The sequence below is a fragment of the Dama dama genome, chromosome 22 (assembly GCF_033118175.1).
Source record: "Dama dama isolate Ldn47 chromosome 22, ASM3311817v1, whole genome shotgun sequence".
In the NCBI taxonomy this organism is placed as follows: Eukaryota; Metazoa; Chordata; class Mammalia; order Artiodactyla; family Cervidae; genus Dama; species Dama dama.
In genome coordinates this window covers 57,896,355-57,924,167 of record NC_083702.1, presented here as the reverse complement: position 1 = coordinate 57,924,167, position 27,813 = coordinate 57,896,355, and the positions used below count along the sequence as shown (strand labels likewise).

Below are 27,813 nucleotides of genomic sequence, written 5' to 3'. Positions count from 1 at the left end.
TGATCCATTCAGCAAATGTTTCAAAGCAAGTTGACTATGTGCCTAGTATTATGCTGAGTACAGGGGATAAAAACAAAGATCCTTCCTTTATTCAACTGATACTGATGGATTGCCTAATCTTTGTGGTTTCTGCCTTCAAGATAAATCCAGTCTATGGGAAAACAGACATGTAAGTAAGTGATTATGAGTCATTGTCATAAGTGCTTTAATTGCAAGAGTGCCAGGGAAATTCAGAAAGAGAATACCTCACCCAACAGTGGAGAATGTTTGAGGAAACATTCAGAAAAGATGACACGAAGTTGAATACTGAAAGACAGGCAGGAGTTGCCAGAGACAGAGAAAGAGAAAGGTGGAAAGGACATGCAAAGCAGAGAGAACAACTTGTGCAAAGGTCCTGAGGCGGGGAGGGTCATAGAATGCTTGTTGTCCTGTAGGTCATTCGGTGTGACAGAAGCTAAGACACAATGGCAGAGGGGAGGGGGTTGTTTGGAAAGGATGGTAAAAGGTGAGGCCAGAGAGAAAGTAGAGTCTGGTTCAAAAGAAATCCAAGGGTTCTGGATGGATGCTGCCAGTATTCAAGGGGAGGAAGTCTGTCCTGGCCCTATTCAGGGAGAGCCTTGATACATTAGAATCTCCAGTATTTGAATGAAGGAATTTGATGATGGTGTTGGGCAGTCTCAGCTGACCAGGCCAAGCGGTATCTGATCTCTGTCAGAAGACTCCTGGGGTGCGTTCAGGATCCCATTTCTTAGCAGATGCTTCTACAACCAGTCTTTATTAGCTAGTGTTTGGAGGACATGGGTACTGCAGTCCTATTTCGGTGGCAAGTAAAGCTTATCTTTTAGAAACTATTTCTCTCAGGACTCATCTCATGGCCTCTTAGAGTTCAGAGAGAGTAAATCCTCCAGGATTTTCTCTTTTGTTTTATTATGACACAGTTTTGTCTTTATGCTATCACAATATACCCATTCCCCTGTTATGTCTCTATCTTTCCACTGTCGTGACTGGAAGCACACTGGAGATGTGGGAAAGCTGAAGTGTTCATTTTCTTCCCCATGTGTATCTTTTCTATTTCTTAAGTGAAACTATTTTAACTTAAGAAAAATTATAATATCCTCTTAAACTCATGAAGCATTTAGAGGCTCCACTTTTTTTTTTATGAGGGGTCCTCCATAAGGATTGTCACCAGCTGGGAAATGTTGAATATTTTTTTAGAAGTCCTGAAATTGTCCATGGCCATTTCTGCTCCTCCATGGAAATTTTTTTATCCTAGTGTTTAAAAGCTTAATGATTAGTCCTCAGGGTACTCTCATAAACGATGATGTTATGGATCAAATAGTTGCCAAAATTTCTTTCCTTAAAGAAGACAAATAAATTTCTTTCCCTTGGCAGTCATTTTTTTTCCCAGCTACATTACAGCATACTTTACATTATCATCATCTGGTAATAGAATTATCCCCAAACCAGTATCTGATGTGTCACCTGATACCATAAAAAAGATTTGGAAAGCCTGGGTCTTTGCAGAACTCCTCAATAATTCATACCGTGTTTCAGTTTTTCAGAAGTTTCCTGACCTCATACTCTCATTAGGTGTCTGTTTTATTCTAAGTCCATTAAAGGTGGACCAGATTGTTGCCACGGATAAGGGACCAACTTTTGATAAGAACCTGTTGGCTTTCCAGATGAGATGGTTGGCTTATTTTTTTTATTGTGGGGATTTATTTTTCTCATTTTACTCTCTTGGTTATTTGACTTCTGAAAGTCCTTACTGGCATTTTACACACTATACCTCTGATTTATTTTAATGGCTTGCATCTAGAACCAGCCTGAGATGTCCCTGATCTTCTGCTGATCAAGTAGAGAGGAATCAGCATATGGCTTATGATCTTCACTCTTAGTTCACTTCAGAGTCCAGTAGTGCAACACTGAGCATCTTTACAGTGCAATTTCTCACTGGGCAGAGGCAGGAATACTCCTCAATACAAGTGCTAAGGGTACCAGGGCAGATTATATACTGCTGTTTTCTGTTGAGCATCCACTTTCCTTTCCAAATGCCACCTTTGAAGGAATTTCTTTTTCCCCACTAGATGTAACCAGGTGGGACTTTTCAGGGCCACTCTTCTCAGCCAGCCAAGAGGATGACTGGTGAGGCAAGCTAGGCCGATAGGTTGTTCCCTCTTTGGAATCTGAATCTTGAGCAGAGGGATGAAAAGACAAAAACTAGTTGGCATTCAGGACTTTCCAGTTGTCTCAATGGTAAAGATTCCTCCTGCCAATGGAGGAGGGGTTCAATCTGTGGGCCGGGAAGATTCCCTGGAGGAGGAAATGGCAACCCACACCAGTATTCTTGCCTGGAAGATTCCATGGACAGAGGAGCCTGGTGGGCTATAGTCCATGAAGTTGCAAGGAGTCAGACATGACGGAGCGCGCGCGCACACACACACACACACACACACACACACACACACACAGAGTTGGCATTCATTCATTCTGATACCTGTGTCCTGATCAGATTCTTTTAGTTGTATTCTGAGGACCCTCTTACCTCTGGTCCTGCTGTGGTCAAAGTCTCATTTTCCTGTTGCTTCTGTTACCAAAGAACCCTAATTGATGCATCTAGTGATAGCCTTGTTCTGTTTGTTGAAACTTAAATCAGTAATTGACTGTTCCAAAATTCAGTTATAGTGCTTCAACTCTAAGCAAAGAGAGCATTATGGATTAGTAGATTAATTTTTATAATCAACACAAAATCTAATTTTATGGCCCTAATTTGGAACCATAACTAATGAAGACGCCCAGCCACTAGAAGTTCTAATCACTCCTGGCTTTAATGTTTCCTGGATTTACAACTCAGGGCTTCCCAGGTGGCACAGTGGTAAAGAATCTGCCTGCCATTGGAGGTGATACAAGAGACTTGGGTTTGATCCCTGGGTTGGAAGATCCCCTGGAGGAGGAAATAGCAACCTGCTCCAGTATTCTTGCCTGGAGAATCCCATGGACAGAGGAGCCTGGCGGGCTATAACCCATGGGGTCGCAGAGTCAGACATGGCTGGGGGACTGAACACAGTGTGGAACTCCTGAATCCTGTTGTATTAACTCTGTTACCAACTGAAATGATTTCCCCTATTCTGTAGCATTTTAGTCAAATCAATCCTGTTTGCTCTTTTGAGGAAGAGTATATGTAAGCCAATTTATTTCCGAGATCTTCTCAGTTCTTTTAAATTGTTCCATCTTCCTCATAAAGAGTAAACCCCTTTTTGATTCTGACCCCCCTCTTATGAGGTCGTATTTTGACCCCAAGTCTTCAAAAGAAGACTTCTTTTAGCATATTTACATTTTAGGGTTTTTTTCTTTTAAATATTTTGAGGTTATTGCAGAGAAAACATCACCTAGGTTGCCTTTTCATGCTTCTTTTAAACTTTACTTTGTATTAAGACAAGAAATCACAGTGGTTAGACGTAGAAGGTTCTTGATTAGAGCTGTGGTTCTGCTGCTGACTAGCTATATGACCAAGGTCAAGTTTCTTATGCTCTCTTAAGTTTTAATTTCTTCATTTGTAAAATGGGTGATCTTGGGGGAGATTTAATGAAATGCCTATAAAATGCTTAACATTTGGCACAGAGTAAGCAGTCAGTAAGGGCTTCCCTGGTGGTTCAGATGGTAAACAATCTGCCTGCCATGTGGGAGACCTGGGTTTGATCCCTGGGTTGGCAAGATCCCCTGGAGGAGGGCACAGGAGCCCACTGCAGTATTCGTGCCTGGGAAACCCCCGTGGATCGAAGAGCCTGGGGGGCTACAGTCACAGAGAGCGACTGAGCACAGTGCATGCAGTCGGTAAATGCTAGCCGTCGTCCTTACTACTGCTTATGTTCTCTGCCACTTTAAGCACTCTGGGATGTTCTGTTTTGTCATATCAGGATAACTTTTGGTGCTTTCAGTAGATTTTTCTTTATCGAACTACACATTTCTGTCTTTTCTCTTAGAGCTTGTAAGTAGTATATTTTATTCTCAGCAATATTCTTTGTTAGGATTCTTGGATAGGACTTAACCTACTTTTCCTCTCCTTTTGAAATGTACATAATATTGTTGAGAACCCAGAATATACTTTGGGAGATCTACTAGATGAATAATAAATATGACACTTTATCTTTCCAGTCTTACGATTGTTATCATGCCCTTCAAAGTTGCATTACATCTTTCCATAAGTGTTCTGCTGCACTGTGGATGTTAAGGCATTTTCAGATATATTTAACATCAATCTGTCCTTATAAGCATTGCATACATGCTGCGTGCATACTAAATTGCTTCTGTCATATCTGACTGTCTGTGACCCTATGGACTGTAGCCCTCCTCTCCTCTGTCCATGGGATTTCCCAGGCAAGAATACTGGAGTGGGTTGCCATGGCCTTCTCCAGGGGGTCTTCTTGACCCAGGGATCAAACCCGTGTCTCCTCTGGCTCCTGCATTGCAGGCGGATTCTTTACTGCTGATCAACCGGGGAAGCCCTTTTAAGTGTTGAGTAACTCATGAAAAGAAGTAGGTCATGTGTTCTCTAATTGGAACTATAGGGAGAGAGATTGCATTCAAATGATTGGACTTCAGTACTATTGTTTTGTGGCAATAAAACAGTATGTTTTTTTTAAAATTATTTTTTGAAATTGAAGTGTTGCTGTACAATGTCATGTAAGTAACAGGTATACAATACAGTGATTTACAACTTTTAAAGGTTCTATTCCATTTATGTGCATGCTTGGTTGCTCAGTCATGTCCGACTCTTTGTGACCCTTTGGACTGTAGCCCTCTAGGCTCCTTTGTCCATGAGATTTTTCATGCAAGAATATTGGAATGGGTTGCTGTTTGCTTCTCCAGGGGATCTTCCCAACCCAAGGATCGAACCCGTGCCTCCTGTATCTCCTGCATTGCAGGTGGATTCTTTATCTACTAAGCCACTGGGGAAGCCCTATTTCATTTATAGTCATTATAAAATACTGGTTTTATTTTCTGTGCTGTACAGGATATCTTTGTAGCTCATTTTTAAGAAGTTATTGGAGTATAGTTGATTTACACTGTTGTGTTAATCTCAGATATACATCAACAATCTTGGTTTGTAGTTTTCTTCTCTTGTATTATACTATCCTTGTCTGGTTTTGGTATCAGGGTAATGCTGGCCTTGTCAAAACAGTGTGTAAGTGTCCCCTTCTCTTCAGTTTTTTGAAATAATTTGAGAAGGATTGGAGTTAATTCTTTAAACTTCTGGTAGGAATTTACCACTGAAACCATCTAGTCCTGGACTTGTCTTTATCAGGAAGTTTTTGATTACTTATTCATTTTCTTACTTGTTACTGGTATGTTTGTGTTTTCTATTTCTTTATGGTATTTCACTCTTGGTAGGTTGTATATTACTAGAAATTTATCCACTTCTTCTAGGTTATTCAATTGTTGGCATATAATTGTTCATAGTAGTTTCTTATGATTCTTTGTGTTTCTATGGTATCAGTTGTCTCCTCTTTCATTTCTTTAATATGTGAGTCTTTCTCTATTTTTTATTCATCTAGCTAAAACTTTGTCAATTTTTTTAATCTTAAAAAACAGCTTTTGTTTTAGTTGAGCTTTTGTATTGTCTTTATGGTCTCTATTTTATTTGTTTCCCCTCTGATCCTTGTTATTTCGTCAACTAACTTTGATCTTAGGATTTTTGTTCTTCTGTTTCCTTGAAGAAATTAGATAAAAAGTTAGATAGTTTATTTGAGATCTTTGTTCTTATGGTGGACATTTTCACTATAAACCTTCTCTTAAAACTACTTTTGCTGAATCCTGTAAGTTTTGGTATGCTCTGTTTTCGTCTTAAGATACTTTTTGACTTCCCTTTTGATTTCTTTTTTAAATTAATAATCTTAAAAACTGCTCAAATGTATTTTTGGCCATTGAGCCTGTAATCATATTTTTTTTTTCTTTTGATTTATGGATAAGTTAAATTATATTCCTAGATTTCCTAGTATTAAATCGTCCTTTTATTCTTGAGGAGACAACATAATTACAGTACACTATTCCTTTAATATATTATTACATCAGTGAACTAGTATTTTATTTAGAATGTTTGCATTTGTATTTGTAAAAAGATTTCTCTGTGTTTTTAAGTGCAGTCACTTTTTCAGGTTTTGTTATCAAAGCTGTAATAGTTTTAGAATATATTTCAGAAGCTATCTATCTTTCTCTGTAGTTAGAAATTTAACAAATGACAGGAATTATCGGTTCTTTGAGATTTGAAATATTAACTTTTAATAATATCATTTAAGATTGACATGTGTGGGAAGTAGGTTTTTGGATATCTGAGTTTCTTTCGTCATTATTCCTGTGTCGAGGTTTTTCTGCTTTTAATGTATTTTTGAGTTAGCTTCTGTATTTCCGTCTCCAGTGATCAGTGATAATGTGCATCTTTTCATCTGCTCACTGGCTATTTGTGTTATCTTCTTTGGAGAGATGTCTATTCAAACCCTTTGTTTATTTTTTTTAATTTATTTTTTTATTGAAGAATAATTGCTTTACAGAATTTTGTTGTTTTCTGTCAAACCTCAGTATGACTCAGCCGTAGGAATACATGTACCCCCTCCATCTTGACCCTGCCTCCCACCTCCCTCCCACCCCACCCCTCCAGGTTGATACGGAGCCCCTCTTTGATTTCCTGAGCCAGACAGCACATTCCTGTTGGCTGTCCATTTTACACGTGGTGATGTAAGCTTCCATGTTACTCTTTCCATACATCTCCATACTCTTTCCCTCTCCCCATGTCCATAAGTCTGTTCTCTATGCCTGTTTCTCCACTGCTGCCCTGTAAATAAGTTCTTCAGTACCATTCTTCCAGATTCCATATATATGTGTTAGAATACGATATTTATCTTTCTCTTTCTGACTCACTTCACCCTGTAATAGGTTCTAGGTTCATCCACCTCATTAGAACTGACTCAAATGCATTCCTTTTAATGGCTGAGTAATATTCCATTGTGTATATGTACCACAACTTCTTTATCCATTCATCTGTCGATGGGCATCTAGGTTGCTTCCATGTTCTCAGTTCAGTTCCCTTCAGTCACTCAGTTGTGTCTGACTCTTTGTGACCCCATGAACCACAGCACACCAGGCCTCCCTGTCCATCACCAACTCCTGGAGTTTACCCAAACTCATGTCCGTTGAGTCGGTGTTGCCATCTAACCATCTCATCCTCTGTCGTCCGCTTCTCCTCCTGCCTTCAATCTTTCCCGACATCAGGGTCTTTTCAAATGAGTCAGCTCTTTGCATCAGGTGGCCATGTTCTAGCTATTGTAAATAGTGCTGCAATGAACAATGAGATACTTGTGTCTTTTTTTAATTTTGGTTTCCTCAGGTAAACCCTTTGTTCATTTTTTAGTGGAATTTTTCATTATTGTTTATTTTTATTATTTTTAAAATTTTTGCAACAGTTCTTTATATATTCTGAATACAATTCCTTTATCAAATATATGATCTGCAAATATTTTTTTCCATTCTGTCAGCTGTCTTTATTGTTTTGATTTTATCATTTGAGGTTTTTAATTTTGATGAATTTAAATTTATCTGCTTTTTCTTTTGTCGGTGTGCTTTTGGTGTCATATCTAAGAAAGCATTGTTTAACTTAAGGTTGTGAATATTTACTTCTATATTTTCTCCTAAGTATTTTATAATTTTAGCTTTTACATTTGGGTCCATAATTCATTTTGAGTTAACTGTTTGTATATAATGTGATATATGGTTCCCTCTTTTTTCTTTTGCACATGGATGTCTAATCATCTGAGCATTCTTTGTTTGAAAGGCTATTCTATTTTCTATCATTCAATTTTAGTCTTTACATGGGTTTTTGCTTTAGCACTCTATCAGAGTCTTTGCTTTTTCATTTAATATAAAAGTTTAACTCATTTACATGTATTATTGTTGATTTAGTTAGTTTTACTTTGGAAATATTTAGATTTTCTGATTTTTATGTTTTTTTTGTTTTATTGTTGTCACTAAATGTGTAACCTTTAAAAAGGTTATTGCCTTTCCTTTAGGTTTATAGAATAGATATTTGTGTATATTTTATGTCTTTCTGCTGATAGTAAGAAACCCTCAATAATATTAATTTTGTAAACCGCATATACCAATGATCATTACTTGAGAGTCACATTTCAAGTTGCATTAAGTGTAAATGTACAATTCATAAGCATAAATGCAGATAATTGTGTTACAAAATTTTTAAGGATAATGAAATATGATGGCAGATATTCAGAGGACTTGATCTGAAACTGAAATGTCTTTTATTAATGTATAATAATAATGATAAACATGTTAGACATACAGTGTAATTGTCTTAATAGCTATTTTTTACTTGTCCTTGTTTAGTAGTTAGTTTTTACTTCTGGAATATCATTCAATGCTTGAAATATGTTTTTTAAGGCCCCAAAAATACATATATCAAGATAGTGTTGTTTAACATCACCAGAATTCTCCAATAAAATGAAGTTCAAGCCCTTGAAATGTATTTTTCCTATTTTCATACTTTATCATAGGAAGCATATTCTTTGATTGAGAAGACCGAAGCAGAACAAAGTATACAATATTCATATCAGAAATGTGTGGAAACTGCCGAAAGAAAGAAAAGCAGGGTCCCTCCTCCACCCATCCTGCTGTCCCGAACTTACCGTTCTGTGACATTAAAACCTGCCCCATTTGTTTCTGATGTTAAGGTATGTTGTCTATTTTGATCTTTATCTCAAGGAAAGCATCAAAGGTACTTCAATAACTGTAATGATTGATAGTTTTACTGCTTTTAGCACTTGGATAGTCTTATTTATAAACCCTGAACACCGAGATTAGTATTTTAATGTCTTAACTACACTTAGCGTCTTCGTTGACGCTTTTGCCTTTATGCTATTTCCTGTTTGGCTCCATATAGCTTTGCTACACCCAAATATATAATAAGGAGAAATAAGAGAGAAGCATTTCTCTCGAAGTACCTTTATCACCATGACAGTCATACACTGATATACTGGCGTGCTCAGTATCAAGAAGGTTTCATTAAAATAGAGTCAGACACTTGAAGGGGATAAAAGTTACTCTGAGAACCAATGGTGAAGATAAGAAAATTGAGGGGGGGTGATTTTAGAGGCTCTTTCTAAAGTTCTTCTGAGTAAATGAGGATTGTTTTAATAAAAGGCTTCCCTGATAGCTCAGTTGGTAAAGAATCCACCTGCAATGAAGGATACCCTGGTTTGATCCCTGGGTTGGGAAGATCCCCTGGAGAAGGGAAAGGCTACCCACTCCAGTATTCTGGCCTGGAGAATTCCATGGAATATATAATCCATGGGGTCACAAAGAGTTGGACTAAATTTTTATTAAAAGAGTCTTTTAATAAAAACAAACTAATTGCAATCACATTATAAGTCATAACTCTATGTGTTTATTGAAGCCCAGCCCCAGTGCCTTGGAATTAGTCTGTGTGTGACTGTAACTTGAGATTTAGTTTCCTCACAAGCATTTGGTTCCATCTAATTAATATTTTAAGTATTACATTTTCCTCTTTTGGGTGATGAACACATGCTCTTTGATGTTGTATAAAAAACAAAGTTGTTTCTTTGATTATCCTTGGGATGTTCTGTTTGAGCTCACACTGACTTGATACAGTGGAAAGGGCATGGTCTTTGAAGTGAGACAAACACAGAGGTAGAATTCTGTATTAGATTGGGAAGCAGTATTAGATTGGGAAGTCTGAATGTACTTTCTGAACCTTCCTTAAATTTGTTTTTGTTACTTTTTCACTTGTAAAATGTTTCTGCTGTGAAAATTGAATGAGATATTATATCATATTCTTGGCATGTTAACCAAGGTCCCTACATTTCTTGTATTAACCATATGTAATAAGGTTTCCTAAAATCAGTTAATGAGGTTATACTCTGTGATTCTATTATCTGATGATTTTTTTTTCATAAATTCTGTGCAGTGATCATTATTGAGTGTCTGTTGTTAAGCTCTGTGTGAGCTAAAGTATAGAAGTAAACACAAAGCACAATTCCGTTTTTTGAGGAGTTTTAGACTAATGGGAGGTGGACGTCAATGAGAAGTAATACTACCTTCCTAATGCCTTATAATTGAAAGAATAGTAACAGCATTCATCTTATACCCAACTGTGCTATGATAAATGCATTACTGCAATTTTTAGCAGTATTAAAACTCAATTTTGGATTTGGGGGATCTGTTTTAAGAATAAGGATTCATTGGCTTTAGAAATTCAGGATAGAACTAAGACTGGATAATTTCCCAAGAGTTTTTGTTTGTTTTTTTGTAAATATTTTGATTTATTTAACCAGGGTTTTATTTTTTATGTATCTCAAATTAGTGACTAGTTTATTTCATAATGGTTAGAAATAGGAAGACATGAGAATCCCACACTTGACCTGCAGTTGTAAGACTTGTTACTCAGCACATTCTGTGAAGTTGATGTATGTTCTATGTCGGGAGAGTTGCATGCTGCTGGAAATGACACCTTCTTTTATCTACTCCTTAGCACTAGATGGTGCTGTGGGCTTAAATACATTTTCTAGTTTGTGATTTCAGCCATCTTTTGTTTTTCAAAATCCTCTTGTTAAGGCATTCGTTGCATTAACATCTACTTTGATAGCTGAAAATATTAATGTTATCTATAACATTTTACTTTCAAAGTTAGTGGTGGTTTGTCCATTGTGTCCTTACTCTTACATAGATCCTAAGGACTTATTCTTCTTATATAAACTAAGATGTTTTCATCTGGGTAACAAAATAGAAACATAAAGCCTGCTTGTAAAAATGCTTTTAGAGAAAACTTACTCTTCAAATTCTGTAGAGCTTCAAAATATGTAGAGCTTCACTTAGAGCAATAATGATCTAGGTCATAAAACAGCACAGTTCTTCCTTTTTTACCTCTATGGCACTTTTTTACATGAAAAGTCAAGGAAAGTTAGTTTCTAAGTTTTTTTCTGAGAGTCATGCTGAGCTGTTTTTTTTTCCCTCTTCTCCTGGCTTCCATCTTCCAAGTTCCTTCAGCGTGTTTTCTGTCCTTGAAGTTCTACCTTTCCTAGTGCTCTTTAATCACCTGAGAAATTTTCTTTAAAAACACAAAAGTTGGGCTATTTTGCACTAGGTATTCATATTCATTGAGGGAGGCAGGCTTGGGTAGATGTAATTTTTTTTTTAATGGTTGATTATGTACAAACTGTATTTTAAAAAACGATCCTGTTGCATAGTCAGAGTGGAGAACTACTTGTGCAGACAACACACAATTAGTGTTTTTCTGTTGACCCAGAGGGAGAAATAGCAGGTGGAGCTGTAAGAGGCAGCTGCTTCTGAGACAATTACATTCCCACCCCCCCCCCCCCCCCACTTTTTCCTAGTTTTAGAAGTTGAGATGTTGTGAGGTGGGGCCTTTGAGGAAAAGGAAACAAAATGACCCCCCTTCACCTACCCCTGGACAGTGTACCTCCTAATGATGCTTTTTCCTGGGTATCACCTCTCGCCCTTTCCCTACAGTGAGAATAATTCATGATGATGAGGAATCTCCATTATTTTGATGTTTTGGCGAAAAGACCATTATTGTCTAACCATTTAGTCAAGTTTTAAGTTTGCTTTTTTTCCCTGTGCAATTTGCATTTTGCTTTTGGTTTACATCTGTATTTAATAATTATCAAAGGAAAACAATGTTTCAGAAAATTTATAGACCAGAGGAAAAAATATTACCCATAATCTTACCATTTTATCATCCAAACTCTACTATTCTTACTTAGAAATATTTTCTTTTAGGCTTTTTCATATGCATTTTTACATTTTATTTAAAACACTACAAATTAGTGCCTTGCTTCTTTTACCACTTGCTTTTTGTCACTTATTATTAAATAAAATGTGAAAATTATTTCCGTGTTGGTCTTTTTGTCATCAAGATGAGCTCATCTTTGGAGTCACTCTCTGCCACTGTCTGAACAGTGCTTAACAACATAGGAACTGCTCACTTCATAGTAGCTAAAAGTAATTAATAATGAATAATATTTTAGTCTTGGTCCCAGGTAAACTATATTTGTATTTTTAAAAAGTGTAAACCTGAGTATTTTTGTAAACTGAGGTTTCATATTTTAAAACTTGAATAGTTATATTTTTGTATAGAAAAGTATTCCTTTTGCCACATCATGATAAAAGAAATCAAATGCTGTGTTAAACTGACTAGAGATGACAGGCTCATCTCTCTCCTTGGCAGGTCTGCTGGTACTGCATTTTGGGTCGCAAAGCGGAAGGAAGCTATGGAAAAGTAAGACTAAACGATAATCATCTCCCAAACTCAGGAGAAGCGGTATGTTGAAGTGAAAAAACATTTGAATGTCAGGAAATCTTACCAAAAAGTTTCATTAATTACAACTGAGTGTTGCTGGTTTTTTTTCCTTTATGTAATCACTGTTTCAGTGAAATTCTCTTGATTTCAGCTTGAGTCATAACTAAAATCTTAGAGTAAATGGAAAGGTTTTTTTTTTTTTAAACCTATAAAGATCACTTAATTATATTAAAAAAACCCCCTTACTTTAATTTTCCATGTGTAACTTGAAATATGTTTTTGTTAATAGATACCAGCGGATGGCAAAAGCGTTTTTGAGGTGAAAGGTTTAGAAACCAATGAAAAATACGTCTTTGCAGTTGCGGCTTACTGTTCTAGTGGAAAGCTGATTGGTGATGCTATTGGCGAGACAACTAAACCAATTCTGATTTATCCACCTCTTTCTGCTGTTACTACTCGGATGTTATTGACGCAGGTAGATGAGATTTCTCCTAATTTTTTCCTCTATTTTTTATCCTGTTAACCAGTTGCTAAGTAATTTCTGATGAGAAAACAGTCACAGCAGATATTCTGAAGCTCCTGTAATACATATTTTCCTTGACCACAGTTTAGCCTCCTAAAATATAAATCATTATTTCTCTCACTCATGAGTTTGCTGTATATAATAACATTTTTTTTCCTGTATTAAATAATATTTAAGTGCAATACATACTGATTTTAGAATTTTGGAAATAAATGTTGCCTGTTTTCCTGTCAACCAGAGCAGCAGTTCTTAACCTGAAGCAGTCTGGGCCCCCAGGGGACATATGTCAATGTCTGGAGACATTTTTGGTGGTCACCATCTAGAGGAGTGCTACTGACATTTGGAAGGTAGAGGCCGGGGATGCTGATAAGCATGCTACAATGCAAAGGACAGCATTTCCTTCCCTCAACAAAGTGTTATCTGGTCCAAAGTGTCAGTAGTGTCATGGCTGAGAAGCCCTGATCCAGATATATCCTTTTCTTTGCATGCATATGTATACATTGTTGTTTAGTTGCTAAGTTGTGTCCAACTCTTTTGCAACACCATGGACTGTAGCTCACCAGGCTCCTCTGTCCATGGGATTTCGCAGGCTAGAATACTGGTCTGGGTTGCCATTTCCATCTCCAGGGGATCTTCCCCACCCAGGGTTCAAACACACGTCTCCTGCATTGGCAGGAGGATTCTTTGCCACTGAACCACTTAGGAAGCCTGTATGTATACAAATGCACATATACATGTGTGTGAATTTATGTATAATATATAATTTTAGTCATAGTGTACATATTATTTTACATCTGATTGTTATTTATTACATAATTGACTTTTTTCCATTCCATTAAGTATTGTTTCAAAACATAATTTTTAACATTTGTATGGTATTGCATCTTAAAAATGTCACAATGTAATATATTTTTGTGTGTGTGTATACACACATACACACTGGAATACTACTCAGTCACAAAAAAAGAATGAAATAATGCCGTTTGCAGCAACATGGATGGACCCAGAGATAATCATACTTAAGTGAAGTAAGTCAGACAGAGAAAGACAAATACCACATGATGTCACTTATATGTGGAATCTAAAACATGACATAAGTGAACTTGTTTGTGAAACAAAAGTAGAGACTCACAGACATGGAAAACAAACTTATGGTCACCTAAGGGGAAAGGGAGTGGAGGAAGGATAAGTTAAGAGTTTGGGATTAACAGGTATAGACTGTATGTAAAATAGTGAAACAGTAAGGTCCTACTGTGTAGCACAGGGAACTGTGTTCAGTATTGTGTAATAAACCATAATGGAAAAGATTATGAAAAAGAATATGTGTCTATACAACTGAATCACATTGCTATACACCAGAATCTAATATAACATTATAAATAATTATTCTTCAATAAAAAATATATATCAGTTGTTTTACAATATTGTGTTAGTTTCAGGTGTACAACAACATGATTGCTTTATATATATATATATATATATATATATATGTATGTATTTTTTCAGATTACTTTCCACTGTAAGTTATTTTAAGATATTGAATATAGTTCCTTGTGCTATACAGTAAATATTAATACTTGATGATTGTTTATTTTCTGTATAGTAGTTCATAGCTGTTAATCCCACACACCTAATTTATCCCTTTCCTCCTATGGTAGCCATAAGTTTGTTCTCAATCTCTGTGGGTCTGTTTCTGCTTTGTAGATAAGTTCATTTGCATTGTGTTTTAGATTCTACATGTAAGTGATACATGGTATTTGTCTTTTTCGTCCTGCTTGCTTTACTTACTATAATATTCTCTAGGTCCATCCATGTCGCAGCAAATGGCAATATTTTATTCTTCTTAATGGCTGAGTAATATTCTATTTGCATGTGTGTGTGTACCTCACATCTTAAACCAATTATCTGTTGTTGGGCACTTGGGTTGTTCCCATGTCTTAGCTATTATAAATAGTGCTGCAGTGAACACTGGGGTCCATGAATCTTTTCAAATTATACTTTTCTCCACATATATGCCCAGGAGTGGGGTTGTTGGATCATAAACTAGTTCTATTTTTAGTTTTTTAAGGAACTTCCATCCAGTTCCCATAGTGGCTGTACCAATTTACACTCCTATCAACAGTGTAAGAGGGTTTCCTCTTTCTTCACACCCTCTCCAGCGTTTATTGTGGGTAGACTTTAGATGATGGCCATTCTGACCAATGTGAGATGATACCTCATTGTAGTTTTGATTTGTATTTCTCTAATAATTGGGGACATTGAGCATCTTTCACTGCATCTATGATTATTTTCTTAGGATCAGTTTATAGAAGTGAATTTTCTGGGTGCATAGAGACAGACCTGAGTGTAAGATGCAGATCCTCACATTAGCTGTGTGATATTAGTCGATTAACCCTCATCTATGAAGTGGAATAATAATAGTAGTTACCTCCCAGAACTGTTATGAGTATTAAATGGAATTATGCATGTCAAACATTTAACCATAGCACTTACCCCACGGTAGGCATTTAATGAATATTATTGTGGTTCTTAGTTCTGGATATACTTGTGAATTGACATTTTTTCTGAAATAATTGCCTGACTTAAAACATGTTACCAGTGAATGGGATTCTAGAAAAAAATGACTCATTGACCCAAGTCTCAAGCATATGATTTTAAGTTTATTGTTGGCTCTTCTAAATTTTATCCCATTTCTATTGTGCTATTTTTCCTCTTAATAGTTGATTAGTATTATAGGCTAAAGTCTAACTGGAATTTTATATTATCATATTTTTCAAAGAAAATTTAATTGAGAGAATTGCTAGGATTTGTCTAGCATTGGTTTAGCATGTCATTTGGGCTCATGGTTTTCTGATGTTTTGATTTCTTTGGAATCTAATATATTTCCTAATTTGCAGTGATGGAGTTATTTCAAAGTAAGGCCCCGAATATTTCATCAAGGTCTAATTTTTCTCCAGGGAGTGGTTTGACTCTTGGGCTTCATTTGGCATAACTTTCATTGAAAGTTAATAAAACGAAGTCCTAGCTATCCTGCTAGGATAATGAGAAGTGTCATAAAGTAATGGCCTGTGTTTCTTTACTGATGCTATATTTGCAGTACTGTAGTTCATTTATGACAGTCTGAGAGCATTCTCTCTCATAATGTCAAGTTGGATAAGCAAAATTTCCTCCACTTAAAATTTGAGTTTAAGTTTTTAAATTTTAGCAGGAAAATGTACCTTTCTTTTGGAACTGTGATGAAAAGCTGCTGTTTTTTATAAGAGTGGCTAATTTTTAGTTTCAAGATAATTCTGTTCTTTAAAAAATATTATCACAAATATTTTATAGTAAAATATGGAGTTACTTTGCTAAATGTTTATGAATAACTTGGCTTAGAGTTTTTGGTTATACTTTTTACTAAACATTATTTTATAAATAAAAAGTTTATAAAGTCAGGTGAATCTTTACTAGATTTTTCTCTTACTGTAGGAAACTATAATAATTTAGGCTATCTGGAAAATTTTTTGAGGAACCTTTATGAATTACATATTGTCTACATTTATTTTCCAATTTCATTCCCTTTATAGCCTCATTTCTTTTTATTATTCCCTTTTAAGTTGGGAATGACTAGATAATGTGATATAAAATATAGACAATTAGAAATCTGTGAGCAAGATTGTAGGATTTTAGGCAAATTGCTTGGTCTTAATTTCCCTATCTGTAAAACGGATACACGACCAAATGCCACATACTGCTGGATTATTGAACTACTAAATCAAATAGCAAGTGGGCACTATGACTTGTTGAGATGAGAAAGTGAGGAATATCATTTATTGAAAAACTGTTGCCTGACAGACATTTTAACATTCATTATTCCATTGATTACAGCAACTCTAAAGATAGAGGTGGTATTATTACTTTCAAGTTCAGGAAACAGATGAATTTAACCCTTCCTCTGCCAATCTCATTTTATTCCAGAAAGAGTGTCTTAGGGAGGTTAAGTAATTTACCCAAGGTTACTGCAATACTTTAGCCACCTGATGCTAAGAGCTGACTCACTGGAAAAGACTCTGATGCTGGGAAAGATTGAGGGCAGGAGGAGAAGGGGACAACAGAGGATGAGATGGTTGGACGGCATCACCAACTCAATGGACATGGGTTTGGGTGGACTCCGGGAGTTGGTGATGAACAGGGAGGCCTGGCGTGCTGTGGTCCATGGGGTCACAGACAGTTGGACAGGGCTGAGCACCTGAACCGAACTGGACTCTGTTGGTAGATGGCAAGCCTGCCATTTGAACCAGCTTGTGCCTGAACGGCTCTGTCCAGGTTCACCATCTAACATGTGCCAAGTTCATCCAGAGTTCACATCTCTCCCATCTATTCTCTTCTTAGGTTGTGCACTCCACAGGTCATCATGATCTGTGGGAGCAGTAGAGTTTGATGTTGGGTTAGGAATCACAGTGGTGGCAGGAAACTGAAATTTGTACATTTTTTCCAGTTCATATATGAATTCATTGAAACCCTGTTATTAATAGAGGTTTGCCTTTTGTCTATGACCATTAAAAAGTATAGAGCTACCAGGTAAAAGGTAGTCATCCCCATTTTTAAAGTTTATAAGAAGTTTCAACTCTTTTTTTCCCTCTTTGAACAAACAAAAATCCAATGTTTGTTTTCTGCCAGTGAATGGGTTTCTAGAAAAAAAAAGCATTTTTTAAAATCAGTCTCATCCCCACAATAGTAACCCTCATTGTAGTTGATTTTGACTTATGGTTTCAGTTAAGACCCCGATTGCAAGAAAGCCTCCCTTGGGGAAATGCAGCCAGGCCCTGGGAAGGCTGCAAAGTTCAGGCAGCTGTAAGCCTCATACCCCTGATACTCTCTATACACTTGCTTTCTTTTTCTCTCTTTAAATATTGGTTTTCCTTTCCATCTCTGGAGGGAATATGGCAGCCCCTTGAGTGTTTGTGTGTATTCCTCAATTTCAGCCATATTCTCGGACTGGTTAGCTATGTCCTAATCTTGATTCCAAATTTCTGGAAAAGAGACCTGCATTGGTTCACCCAATGTAAGAAAGAGTCTGATCTCATTTTTAATGTTTGGCTACTGACTTGTTTTTAAATCTCACCCTTCTTTGTTCCTTTGGCCCCACATCTGAGCAGGCTACTACGGAGGTCTCTGACTTCACCTTCTCCTTTGGTCCCTGCAGGAAATTTAAATGTCCCAGCTGGCAGGAACTGTGCCCAGTCCAGCCACTAACAAAGCCCAGCCTATTCCTTCTGCTCTGCCCAGGATAACCTGGGTCTGCCTGTGCCTATCCATGGGACTCTCCCAGGGAGCGCCTTGTGTGAATAATAAGCTTTCTCTCAGATCCTTGTGGTGCACGTAATGTCTTCAGCCGTAATACCTGAAGCAGACTGTGTGTGTGTATGTATGGGGTCCATCTTGCTTTGCTGTGGACCCAGCTTGCATCAGGCACTCACCCTGGGCCAGTCAATTGTGTTCTTTTATAGCACACCTCCTGGATGTTCTCTTCTGTACAGAGAGGGAAATTATCAGGAAAAGGGGAATTTTAAGTTCATGTAACACATTATTATTGAGTGCTTACTCTGTGTCCGGTATTGCTCTAGGCTAGTGATTCTAAAACTTGGACCTTAATCAGAAAGATCTGGAGTGCTGGCCTAAAGAGGTTGCTGCCCCCCACCGACAGAGTATATGGTTCACTTGGTGTGGGATAGGACCTGTAAAGTCTGCATGTTTAACAAGGTCATAGGTGAGGCAGATGCTGATGGTTCAGGGACCATACTTTGAGAACCACTGTTCTAAGTGAAGTGAGCAAAATGCCATGGTAGGAGGTAGGTAATAGACAATGAACATAGTAAAGAAATAGATTGCCTATTAATAGTATGTTAGAAGGCAAGTCCTGTGGAAAGATAGTGTAGAGTTCAGTCAGAGGAACTGGAAATGTGAAGTGGGATAAAGGAAGGTAAATTACAGTGTTACAGTGTTAAGTAAGCTGAACAGAGAAAGTGTCATCTGGAAGATGAGATGTGAACAGACATTTGAAGGAGGTGAGGGAGCAGCTCTGGAGAAAGATCCCACAGAAGGAGCTAGAAGAAGGGCCTAAAGGATTCCAAAACTGTACTTGGTATAACATAAAGAGCAAGGAGGCCAGGATGACTGGAGCAGAGGGGCCCAAAGGATTGCTCAGGGAGGTGAAAGGTGAGCGGATGGGGGGAAGTAGATCGTGATGAGAATTCCAGGCCATTGTAGCAAGTAAGGCTTTCACTGTAAGTGACTTGGACGGCCACTGGAGAGAGTCTGATGAGACAGGACAACATAACGTGACTTCTGTCTCAGAGGCTCACCCTGGCTACCGTGTCGCGCACACACCATAAGGCGTGAGTGTAGGAGCAGAGGGAGCTATTGAATACCTACTGCTGTTGTCCAGTCAGAGGTGGGAGTGGCTTGGCCAGGTGTAGTAGTTGATGTGATGAGAAGTGGCCAGATTCTGGATATATTTTGAAGGAGGAGTTAACAAGAATTCCTGTTGGAAACAATGGATAGAGAAAAATAGAGATGCCTTGAAGGTGTTTAGTCAACTGACTAGAAGGACAGACTTGGACCACAGCTGAGTTGGGGATGGCTGTGGGTAGTGCAGAGAAAAATCAGAAATTCAGCTGGGGGCATGTTAAGGTCAGATGTTATTAGATATTCAGAGAGAATTGTTGAGTAGTCAGTTAGACACGTGAATCTGGAGTTTGGGAGAGAGGTCTGGGCAGCAGAGGGAGTCGAGAGTAGTCATGTGACAACTACAGCCATGGGGCTGGGTAACAGTAGCAAGGACATGGATGCTGAGGAGAGGAGAGGTCAGAAGGCTGAGCCCTGGGGCATGCCGGTATCATGAGATTGAGGAGAAGAGGAGGAGCTTGCCAGGGTGCTGGAAAGGAATGTATTGGGTTGGCCAAAATGTTTGTTCCATAGCATCTTACGGAAAAACCCACGTACACATTTTGGGATCTAGTTCCCTGACTAGGGGTCGAACCCAGGCCCCCGGCGTTGGGACTGTGGAGTCTTAGCCATTGGATCACAGGGAAGTCCCTCCTTTAGCGCTTCTTTCTCGTTGTAACCTCACCCCCTCTAAGGTCTGTTCTGCACGTGCCTACTACTTAACCATCTGTGAACCTGGGAATATCAAACTCTCCTCTGTTAACTCACACAGACTCATGAACTTACAAACCTTTAATATTATCGTAGCATTTTTCTTGTTTTGCAACATCCACTGACTGAGCAAATAGTTATTTTTATGTTTTCACCCTTTTTTAAAAAAGTGAAATATAGTTGATTTAGTGTTGTGCCAATTTCTGCGGTACAGCAAAGTGACTCAGAAATAACTATTTTTAAAAGGCTCTATTTTAAAAGGAAAGAACATTCAGTTATAGTTTCACCAACTCCCTTACACATCATCTGTTATCATTTTCCATGGTGAATCTTAGAATTATAATGGTGTTTTAATGACCACTTAGTCCAACTTTTTCATTTGCCCAGTGTGGCCCAGAGAAGAGACCTCATCTATCACACTAAGTCTTGATTCTACTTTTTCATTTTATTTATTTTTTACTGCATATTTGGCTCTGTACAAATTATTCTACTTGTCAATACCCCAGTTTCCTTATCTGAAAAACAAGGACACTCATAGAGCTCACTTCACAGAGCTGTAATGAAGAATCAGTGCAATAATGCATGTGAAATGCTTGGTCCAGGACCTGATATCTTTAAATACTTCCATCTGATTTTCAGGGCTTTGGCTCGGTGGTAAAGAATCAGCCCTCCAATGCAGGAGATGGGGGTTCAACCCCTGGGTCAGGAAGATTGCTTGGAGAAGGAAATGGCAACCCACTCCAGTATTCTTGCCTGGGAAATTTCATGGAAAGAGGTGCCTGGTGTGCTACAGTCCATGGAGTCGTGAAGATTTGGACACGACTGAGCAAACACGCACACACACATCTGATCTGCAAGACTTTCTGAAACGCTGTCCCACTTTACCTGTGCAGTCAAACTGCCTGTGCTGCGCTTCGCTGCTCTGGTCTTGTGGACCCTCTGCGATCCCAACGGGCTGCAGCCCGCCAGGCTCCTTTGTCCATGTTCTTCTGGCAAGAATACTGGAGTGGGTTGCCATGTTCTCCTGCAGGGGGTCTTCCCAACCCAGTGATTGAATCCAGGTCCGCCTCATTGCAGGCAGATTCTTTACCAGCTAAGCCACCAGGGACGCCCACGATACTGCCTGAGTGAGTGTGAGTCGCTCAGTTGTGTCCGACTCTGCAACCCCAAGGGCTGTACAGTCCATGGAATCCTCCAGGCCAGAACACTGGAGTGGGCAGCTGTTCCCTTCTCCAGGAGACCTTCCCAGCCCAGGGTCAAAGCCAGGTCTCCCGCATTGCAGGCGGATCCTTTACCAGCTGAGCCACGAGGGAAGCCCTGCTTTTCTTCAGATTCTGATCTGTCTTTCCAGTCTCAAATGCCCTGTGGCAACGTCCTTCACAGGACCTTTTTCAGGTTCCATCTAAACTGTGCCCATTTGATCCCTGCCTTAGGGTTTACATCAAGCCCTGCTTCCTTCTTGAAGTCTTCATTTCTCCTTTTTTAAGTCTCCACAATTATGATGTGATAATTTGCAATTTTTCTGTAATTTCATGTGTTTTACCACTGTAACTTGATTAGTTTCATGGAGTATGAAATTGTTTTAAGCTTTGAAGAATCTAGATTTACAGTGCTTAGCACCAAGTAGAAACTTCATAAAAGTTTACTGGTTGGTTGATTATTAGTATTGACTTGGCAGATTTTAAAAGTTCTAGCCCTGTAAGCTATTCCTTGTGTGGAATATAGTCTAGCAACGTGTCATTTACATACTTAATGAATTTATTCATACTTAATACTCTGCCTGCTTCCACTGAGAATTTGAAGCAGCATGTAACTCATGTGGTGTGATTTCATGTCATTATACATATTTGAATTTTTAGAGATATAGTTAAAGAAATATATCCCAAAAGATATAGGTTAAGTTGATGATTTTTTCTTGCAAGCTTCTAGGTTTTTTCAGTGAAATCGTTTATTTCAGTGAAATCAGTTATTTCGCCAAATGGTGAATGTGTGAAACTTAAAACACATTATGGTGTTTTATTCCTCACTCTTTTCGGCTCTGAAGCCTTTGTTGCAAAAAAAGTTCTGAAAGCGTCAGTCAGAACCAGAGAAGAATGAAGTATATTTCATATTTTGGGTTTGGGAAATCTGATTGTTTCTCTTGGAACAGATTGTTCATTATAACAGTGTCTGTAATAAATGGAGTGCACTGCCGAGATAGATGGAAATGAAATTAATTTGGCTCAGATGTGATCTTTGTTTTGCTTATGAGAATTTGAAACATCCTTACAGAGTTTCAAATTTCCATGCAATTTAGAAATGAAAGAGATTTCAAAATGTGTTTCCCCCTTGCCGTGGCCCTGTAGAGCAGGACAGCCAGTGTGAACAACTGCAGGGAGTTAGAGTGGGATTGGGCCTTGTCAGAATTCTTGTTGAAAGTGTACACTCCCCAAACTCAAGTAATGCCTAAAAGAATGTGCTTTTTGTTGCAGGTCGCCTATCAGACTGGTAACTATGATCTGGCTAAGAAAGTTTTCTCGCCAGTCTGGGATTATTTTGTTGCTTCACCACCTCAGGGTGACCAATCCATTATTTGTTTAAGCAATATAATGACTATTACACAGAGAAGGTAATTAGAAATGTTCTTTTAGAATATTAATTTGCTTATTGAAAAGACAGGTGTTGGCTGTGAAGCCTGGAGTTAATTTATTTTCAAGTTCATGTTGAGATGGTATATGTAAAACTACTTCCAACAAGTAAAGCATAGATATTCTGAAGGTTTGGGTCCTTCTTAGAACCCAGGATGTCTCAGATGGTGAAGAATCTGCCTGTACTGCGGGGGACCCGAGTTTGATCCCTGGATTGGGAAGATCTCCTGGAGTAGGGAATGGCTAACCACTTCAGTATTCTTGCCTGGAGAATTCCATGGACTGAGGAGCCTGGCGGGCTGTAGTCAGACATGACTGAGCGACTAACACTTTCACACTTCAGGGGCAGATTTGGGACAATTGGAGGGGCAGTGTGTTAATTGCTCAGTTGTGTCCGACTCTTTGCGACCCCATGGACTGTAGCCCACCAGGCTCCTCTGTCCTTGGGATTCACCAGGCAAGAATACTGGAGTGGGTAGCCATTCCCTTCTCCTGGGGATCTTCCCCACCCAGGGATCAAGTCCACATCTCTTACATCTCCTGCATTGGCAGGTAGGTTCTTTACCATCTGAGCCACCAGTGAAGCCCAAAACTGTCTCTACTTCTCTTCATCCATCGCTGATTTTGCTATAAATAACCCTCACTTTCAGAAAGTTTATTGATTGAAATATTGGGCCTATTTTCCAAACTTCTAAGTATCTATAATGATTTCCATTATATTGATAGAAAAGAGCTATATATTTTAGAATCAGAAAATTTTGCCAATGGTTTATGTTTTATATATCCATGATATATGTCCACAGCTTAATTTTCTTAGTTATGAACTTGTTAAGAATAGTCTTTAATTTCAATTTAAACAGCTGTACAAGAGTTACTATGTTACGTACTTCTGCTGCTGCTGCTAAGTCGCTCAGTCGTGTCCGAGTCTGTGTGACCCTATGGACAGCAGCCCACCAGGCCCCTCTGTCCACAGGCTTCTCTAGGCAAGAATACTGGAGTGGGTTGCCATTTCCTCCTCTGACTTTTGCTGCTATCTTGGGATAATTGTGTTGGTATAACAAATCAAGCTACAAAATTGAACTCACATACTAAATCACCTTATACCTGTAACATCATTTACTTCTTTTTGCAGATTACATTCAGATATTTTGGCAGAGAGTTCTTCAATTCTCTTATATCTTTTTCTTAGAAATATTTTTGTAACAAGTGACATTAAAATTAAAGAAGAAAATTTTTTCTGTGATAATATTAAAGGCAATGAGATTTTCCCTTCTCAACAAGTAAGTGAATTAAAATCATTGCAAATGCGTTGATTTCTCTTGATTTGTTTCTTGATGTTTCAAGTTTATGAGCTGTGAGGATTGTATATCCTCGATTGTGAATGGACTGAGAGACCTTTGTATGATTATGCTGGTTTATTTGATATTGTTTGTAGATTTCACAGGCCTAGGCTCATGGTCCCCCCCCTTCTTTTCTATTTATATATATATATTCCTGTATAAAAGTAGTATAAATTCAAATATTCAAAATGTATAATGTATAAAGTGAAACCCATTAGAATCCTATTATCCCTAAGAATACTACATTCTTGTTTTCATGTGATTTCTCCCATTTTTAAAAATATGCATAGACAAATATGCTATTATTATTTACAAAAACGGAGTCATGATCGACTCACTGTTCTGTAACTTGCTTTTTGAATATTTTTTATAATTTATCTTGGACATGCTTTCATGCTGGTACATATCCATCTGGTACATTTTTTAAAACTATAATATTGCATCCTGTGCAGAGGCAGGGATTTAACTTCTTTCCTATTGATATGTTCTCAAGGTACTTATATATTTTGCTCTATTACACCTACAGCCTTACAATGCTCTTGCTTTTAGTAACAATCCTACATAATTTTTTTTCAATCTAAATTGAGGTTCACTTTTCTTTTTCTCCCTTCCTTCTTTATTTACTTTAGATATATGGAGACTTTTGTAATTTTTGTTTTTCTTTTACAGTTGCTTTTTTCTACCCATCCACTTATTCATTAATTAATTAGCCAATAACTTGTTCGATGAGACTGTGCCAATTTCTCTGGGTATGAAAGTAAAACAAACAAACAAACATGACTCTCTGCCTAAGACAAGTTCACAATCTTGTAGAGCCCAAGCATTCATAGCCAATGACCTGTTCCTACTAAGCTGCATTCAGCTTCTTTTTTTTTTTTTTCATCAGTTCCAGAATGCTGGACTACCATTCTAATAACAATTTGCTGTATAGAAATTTCTGGTTGCCCCTCATATTGTTTTCTTTGAATGAAATCTCTCCCCAGGAAAGAGAAAGGAGTAAGATAGGATTCTTACTCTTCTTAAGTGATGTTTAATCACAAAAAGCCTAACTTTACATTTTGCTTTAAGTAGCAGAAGTATAATAGAAGATAGGTTGGTCTACAAAAAATTTACCATTTTCTCACAAATCCAGAAGAGAAATAGACTATTAATCAAGTGGAGGCCACATTACAGCAATACTGTGTTTTAATTATTATTTGTTATAGTTATGTTTTTGAAAAAGCTAGAGTTTTCCTCCTAAAATATAGCCAAGATTTTATCTTACCAATCAAAAAAGATTGGTGCCTTTTCTGTTACTAGTGGTATTTGATTGTAATTCATAAAAAAAATTTAGGTTTAATTCTAAGATCGTCTCATTCGTATGTATCAATAGCATTACTGGGGAGTTAGAGTTGTTCCTGAATTTAGGTTTTTCTTTATATCAACATTCATGTTATTGTTAAGTTACAAGGATCACATTTCTTACCCTTTCCCCTCATTAGAGACACACAAGTTAAGTACCTGTGTTCAGCTTGAGTAACAATGCCTGTTTCTTTACAGATTGCTAGACTAATTGAATGTGAGAGAGTATTGGTGGCATTGGAACTGAGCAACTACCTAAATGATTCCAGTTATGCCCTTCAGGCTGTGACTCAGTGTTACGGCCTCCTTGCTCCTATCATTTATCACAATATTGTTTTGGTACCTGTTGTACAGGTAAGGGTTTCACCCCCTCCCCATAAGGGTAATTTTTTACAAAAGCAAGTCAACACTGCATTTTGGAAAAGAAAATACAACATGTCTCTTAGAAAGTACAGATAGGTCAAGAACCAGTATTATGACATTTCATGAGTTAACTGAAAGAAATTTTAATAATTTAAATTATATGTCTGGGAAAACATAAATGAGAATTTAAAATGTGTTTCCCTGAAAACATTCAGCCCTGTTGCTGTCCATATTTAAATATGGGTAACATACTTTTCTAGGTTTTTTTAAAACATCATTTCAATTTTTATGGTCTTGTAATGTTAGAAACAGCAATATTTATTCAAGGCATACTGTTAAAGCCATCACTGAGGGGAAAAAAAATTGGTGGGTAACCAGAAAAAAAAAACTTGATGTCTCTGTGGTGAAATTGGAATTTTTGGAAAAAAAGGTTGATAAAACTTGGCTGAAGGGATTGTATTAGTTGTATGTGTTTCCTAACAAATCACCAACACTCAATGGCTTAAAACAACACCCATTCACTATCTCATAGTTTCTGGAGGTCAGGAGGCTGGATACAGGTTGTCTGGATCTTTGGCTCAGGATCTCATCAGGTGTTGACCAGAGCTGTGGTCAGAATTTTAGCTCAGGATCAGGCTAAAATCAAGGTGTTGACCAGAGCTGTGATCTCATCTAAGGCTTGGGGTTTTCTTCCAAATTCATTGGTTGTTGAGAGATTCATTCCCTTGCAGCCATGTGATGAGTCCCTTAGTTCTGAAAGGCTGACCACCAGTGTGCTGCCACATGCCCTTCTCCACGACATGGCAGTCTGCTTCTTAAATCGTCATCCTTTCTTCTTAGAGGTGAGAGATTAGAGATGTCAGACCTACTTTGGAGTGGGGGCATGTCTCAGCACGTCCCAGACATTTCATTAATGTGTCAGGCCCCTGACTCTTCTTAGGGTTTATTTCTATCCTCTGGAGGGCAGGCATCTCACATCTTCAACATACTTGCCATTTCTTGTTTATTAGGTTCAGTTAACATGATTTATTGATGTAGTGGTCCAGTGTTTTGTTTTGAGACATGTCCACAAAGTTAAGGTCCTTTCATAAAATATTAGGTCAGAGAATGGAAGCGTTATCATTGCCCTAGGTCAAGACTCTAAATACATGTTCTTATCTGCCTGGTGTGAATTGGAGCTTCTTCTGATACTTCTTCCCCATAGGATATTATTTCTGTCTTATTGATAAAAAAGGCAACATTAGCCACCTCAAGGCACCCCCACTCCTTTTTAAAAAAAGAACTTTTTATTTTATACTGGAGTATAGCCAATTAACAATGTTGTGATAATTTCAGGTGGATAGCAAAGGGACTCAGCCATACATATACTCCTTTTATTCATTCTCACCCAAACTCCCTTTTAAGTGCTCCAGCAAAGATACCACAATGGAACAATGCCTGCAATTGGTGCTTCATTGGTTGAGTTGAGGGTAGTCCCCTGTTATCCTCTGGGATCCTACTGATTCAGGATGCATTTAACTCAGAAAGTGGATTATAGCTATGAGGGAAAGACTTAGGAAAGGAGTTTTTAAATTAAACTGTATAGTTTAGAGCAGGAAAAGATGAATGGAACAAGGGAGAGATGCCAGAAATAGGCCTCACTGTAGAAGAATGTAATGTATGATGGAATTGGCTTTCCAATTCAGTGGGAAGATGATGGATATTTTTAGTAAATGGTGGTGAAACATCTGGATATTCCTCTGAAAGAAAGTAGAACTTGACCCCTACTTTGTACCATATGTAAACAGTCCAGATATATTAAAGGCCTAAATGTAAAAGAAAGCAAAAACTTTTGGAAAAAAATAATCCCAAGAGATTCCATGTACAGTCAGTGTTGAGGAACTCTAAGCAAAATAGAACTCTTAGATATAAGAAATATTTGACTGTATTTAAATGGCAACCTATGTGTGGCAAAAAGAGCCATAACAAAGATAGTAGGCAATTTATGGATTTGGGAAAGGTATCTAACACTAATGAGGGTAACTATATATAACAAAAAGTCTTTCAACAACTGAATAAATAATTGGCGTGGGATAATAATGTGAAGTTTATAGGAGAGCAAATCCAAGTGGCCAAAAAACATAGGAAAAGATGCTCAGATTC

At 37.7% G+C, this 27,813-nt stretch overlaps 1 protein-coding gene across 1 annotated transcript in view; it reads left to right on the top strand.

The window, feature by feature from the left end:
- CFAP54 (cilia and flagella associated protein 54) overlaps positions 1–27,813 on the top strand; it is a 294,342-nt gene that overhangs the window by 64,772 nt on the left and 201,757 nt on the right. Inside the window, exons 20-25 of the mRNA XM_061125597.1 lie at positions 8,559–8,735; positions 12,269–12,361; positions 12,630–12,815; positions 22,472–22,608; positions 23,760–23,907; positions 25,507–25,662. Of these exons, the coding sequence (XP_060981580.1) occupies positions 8,559–8,735; positions 12,269–12,361; positions 12,630–12,815; positions 22,472–22,608; positions 23,760–23,907; positions 25,507–25,662 (897 nt within the window). The remainder of the gene's footprint in view (positions 1–8,558; positions 8,736–12,268; positions 12,362–12,629; positions 12,816–22,471; positions 22,609–23,759; positions 23,908–25,506; positions 25,663–27,813) is intronic.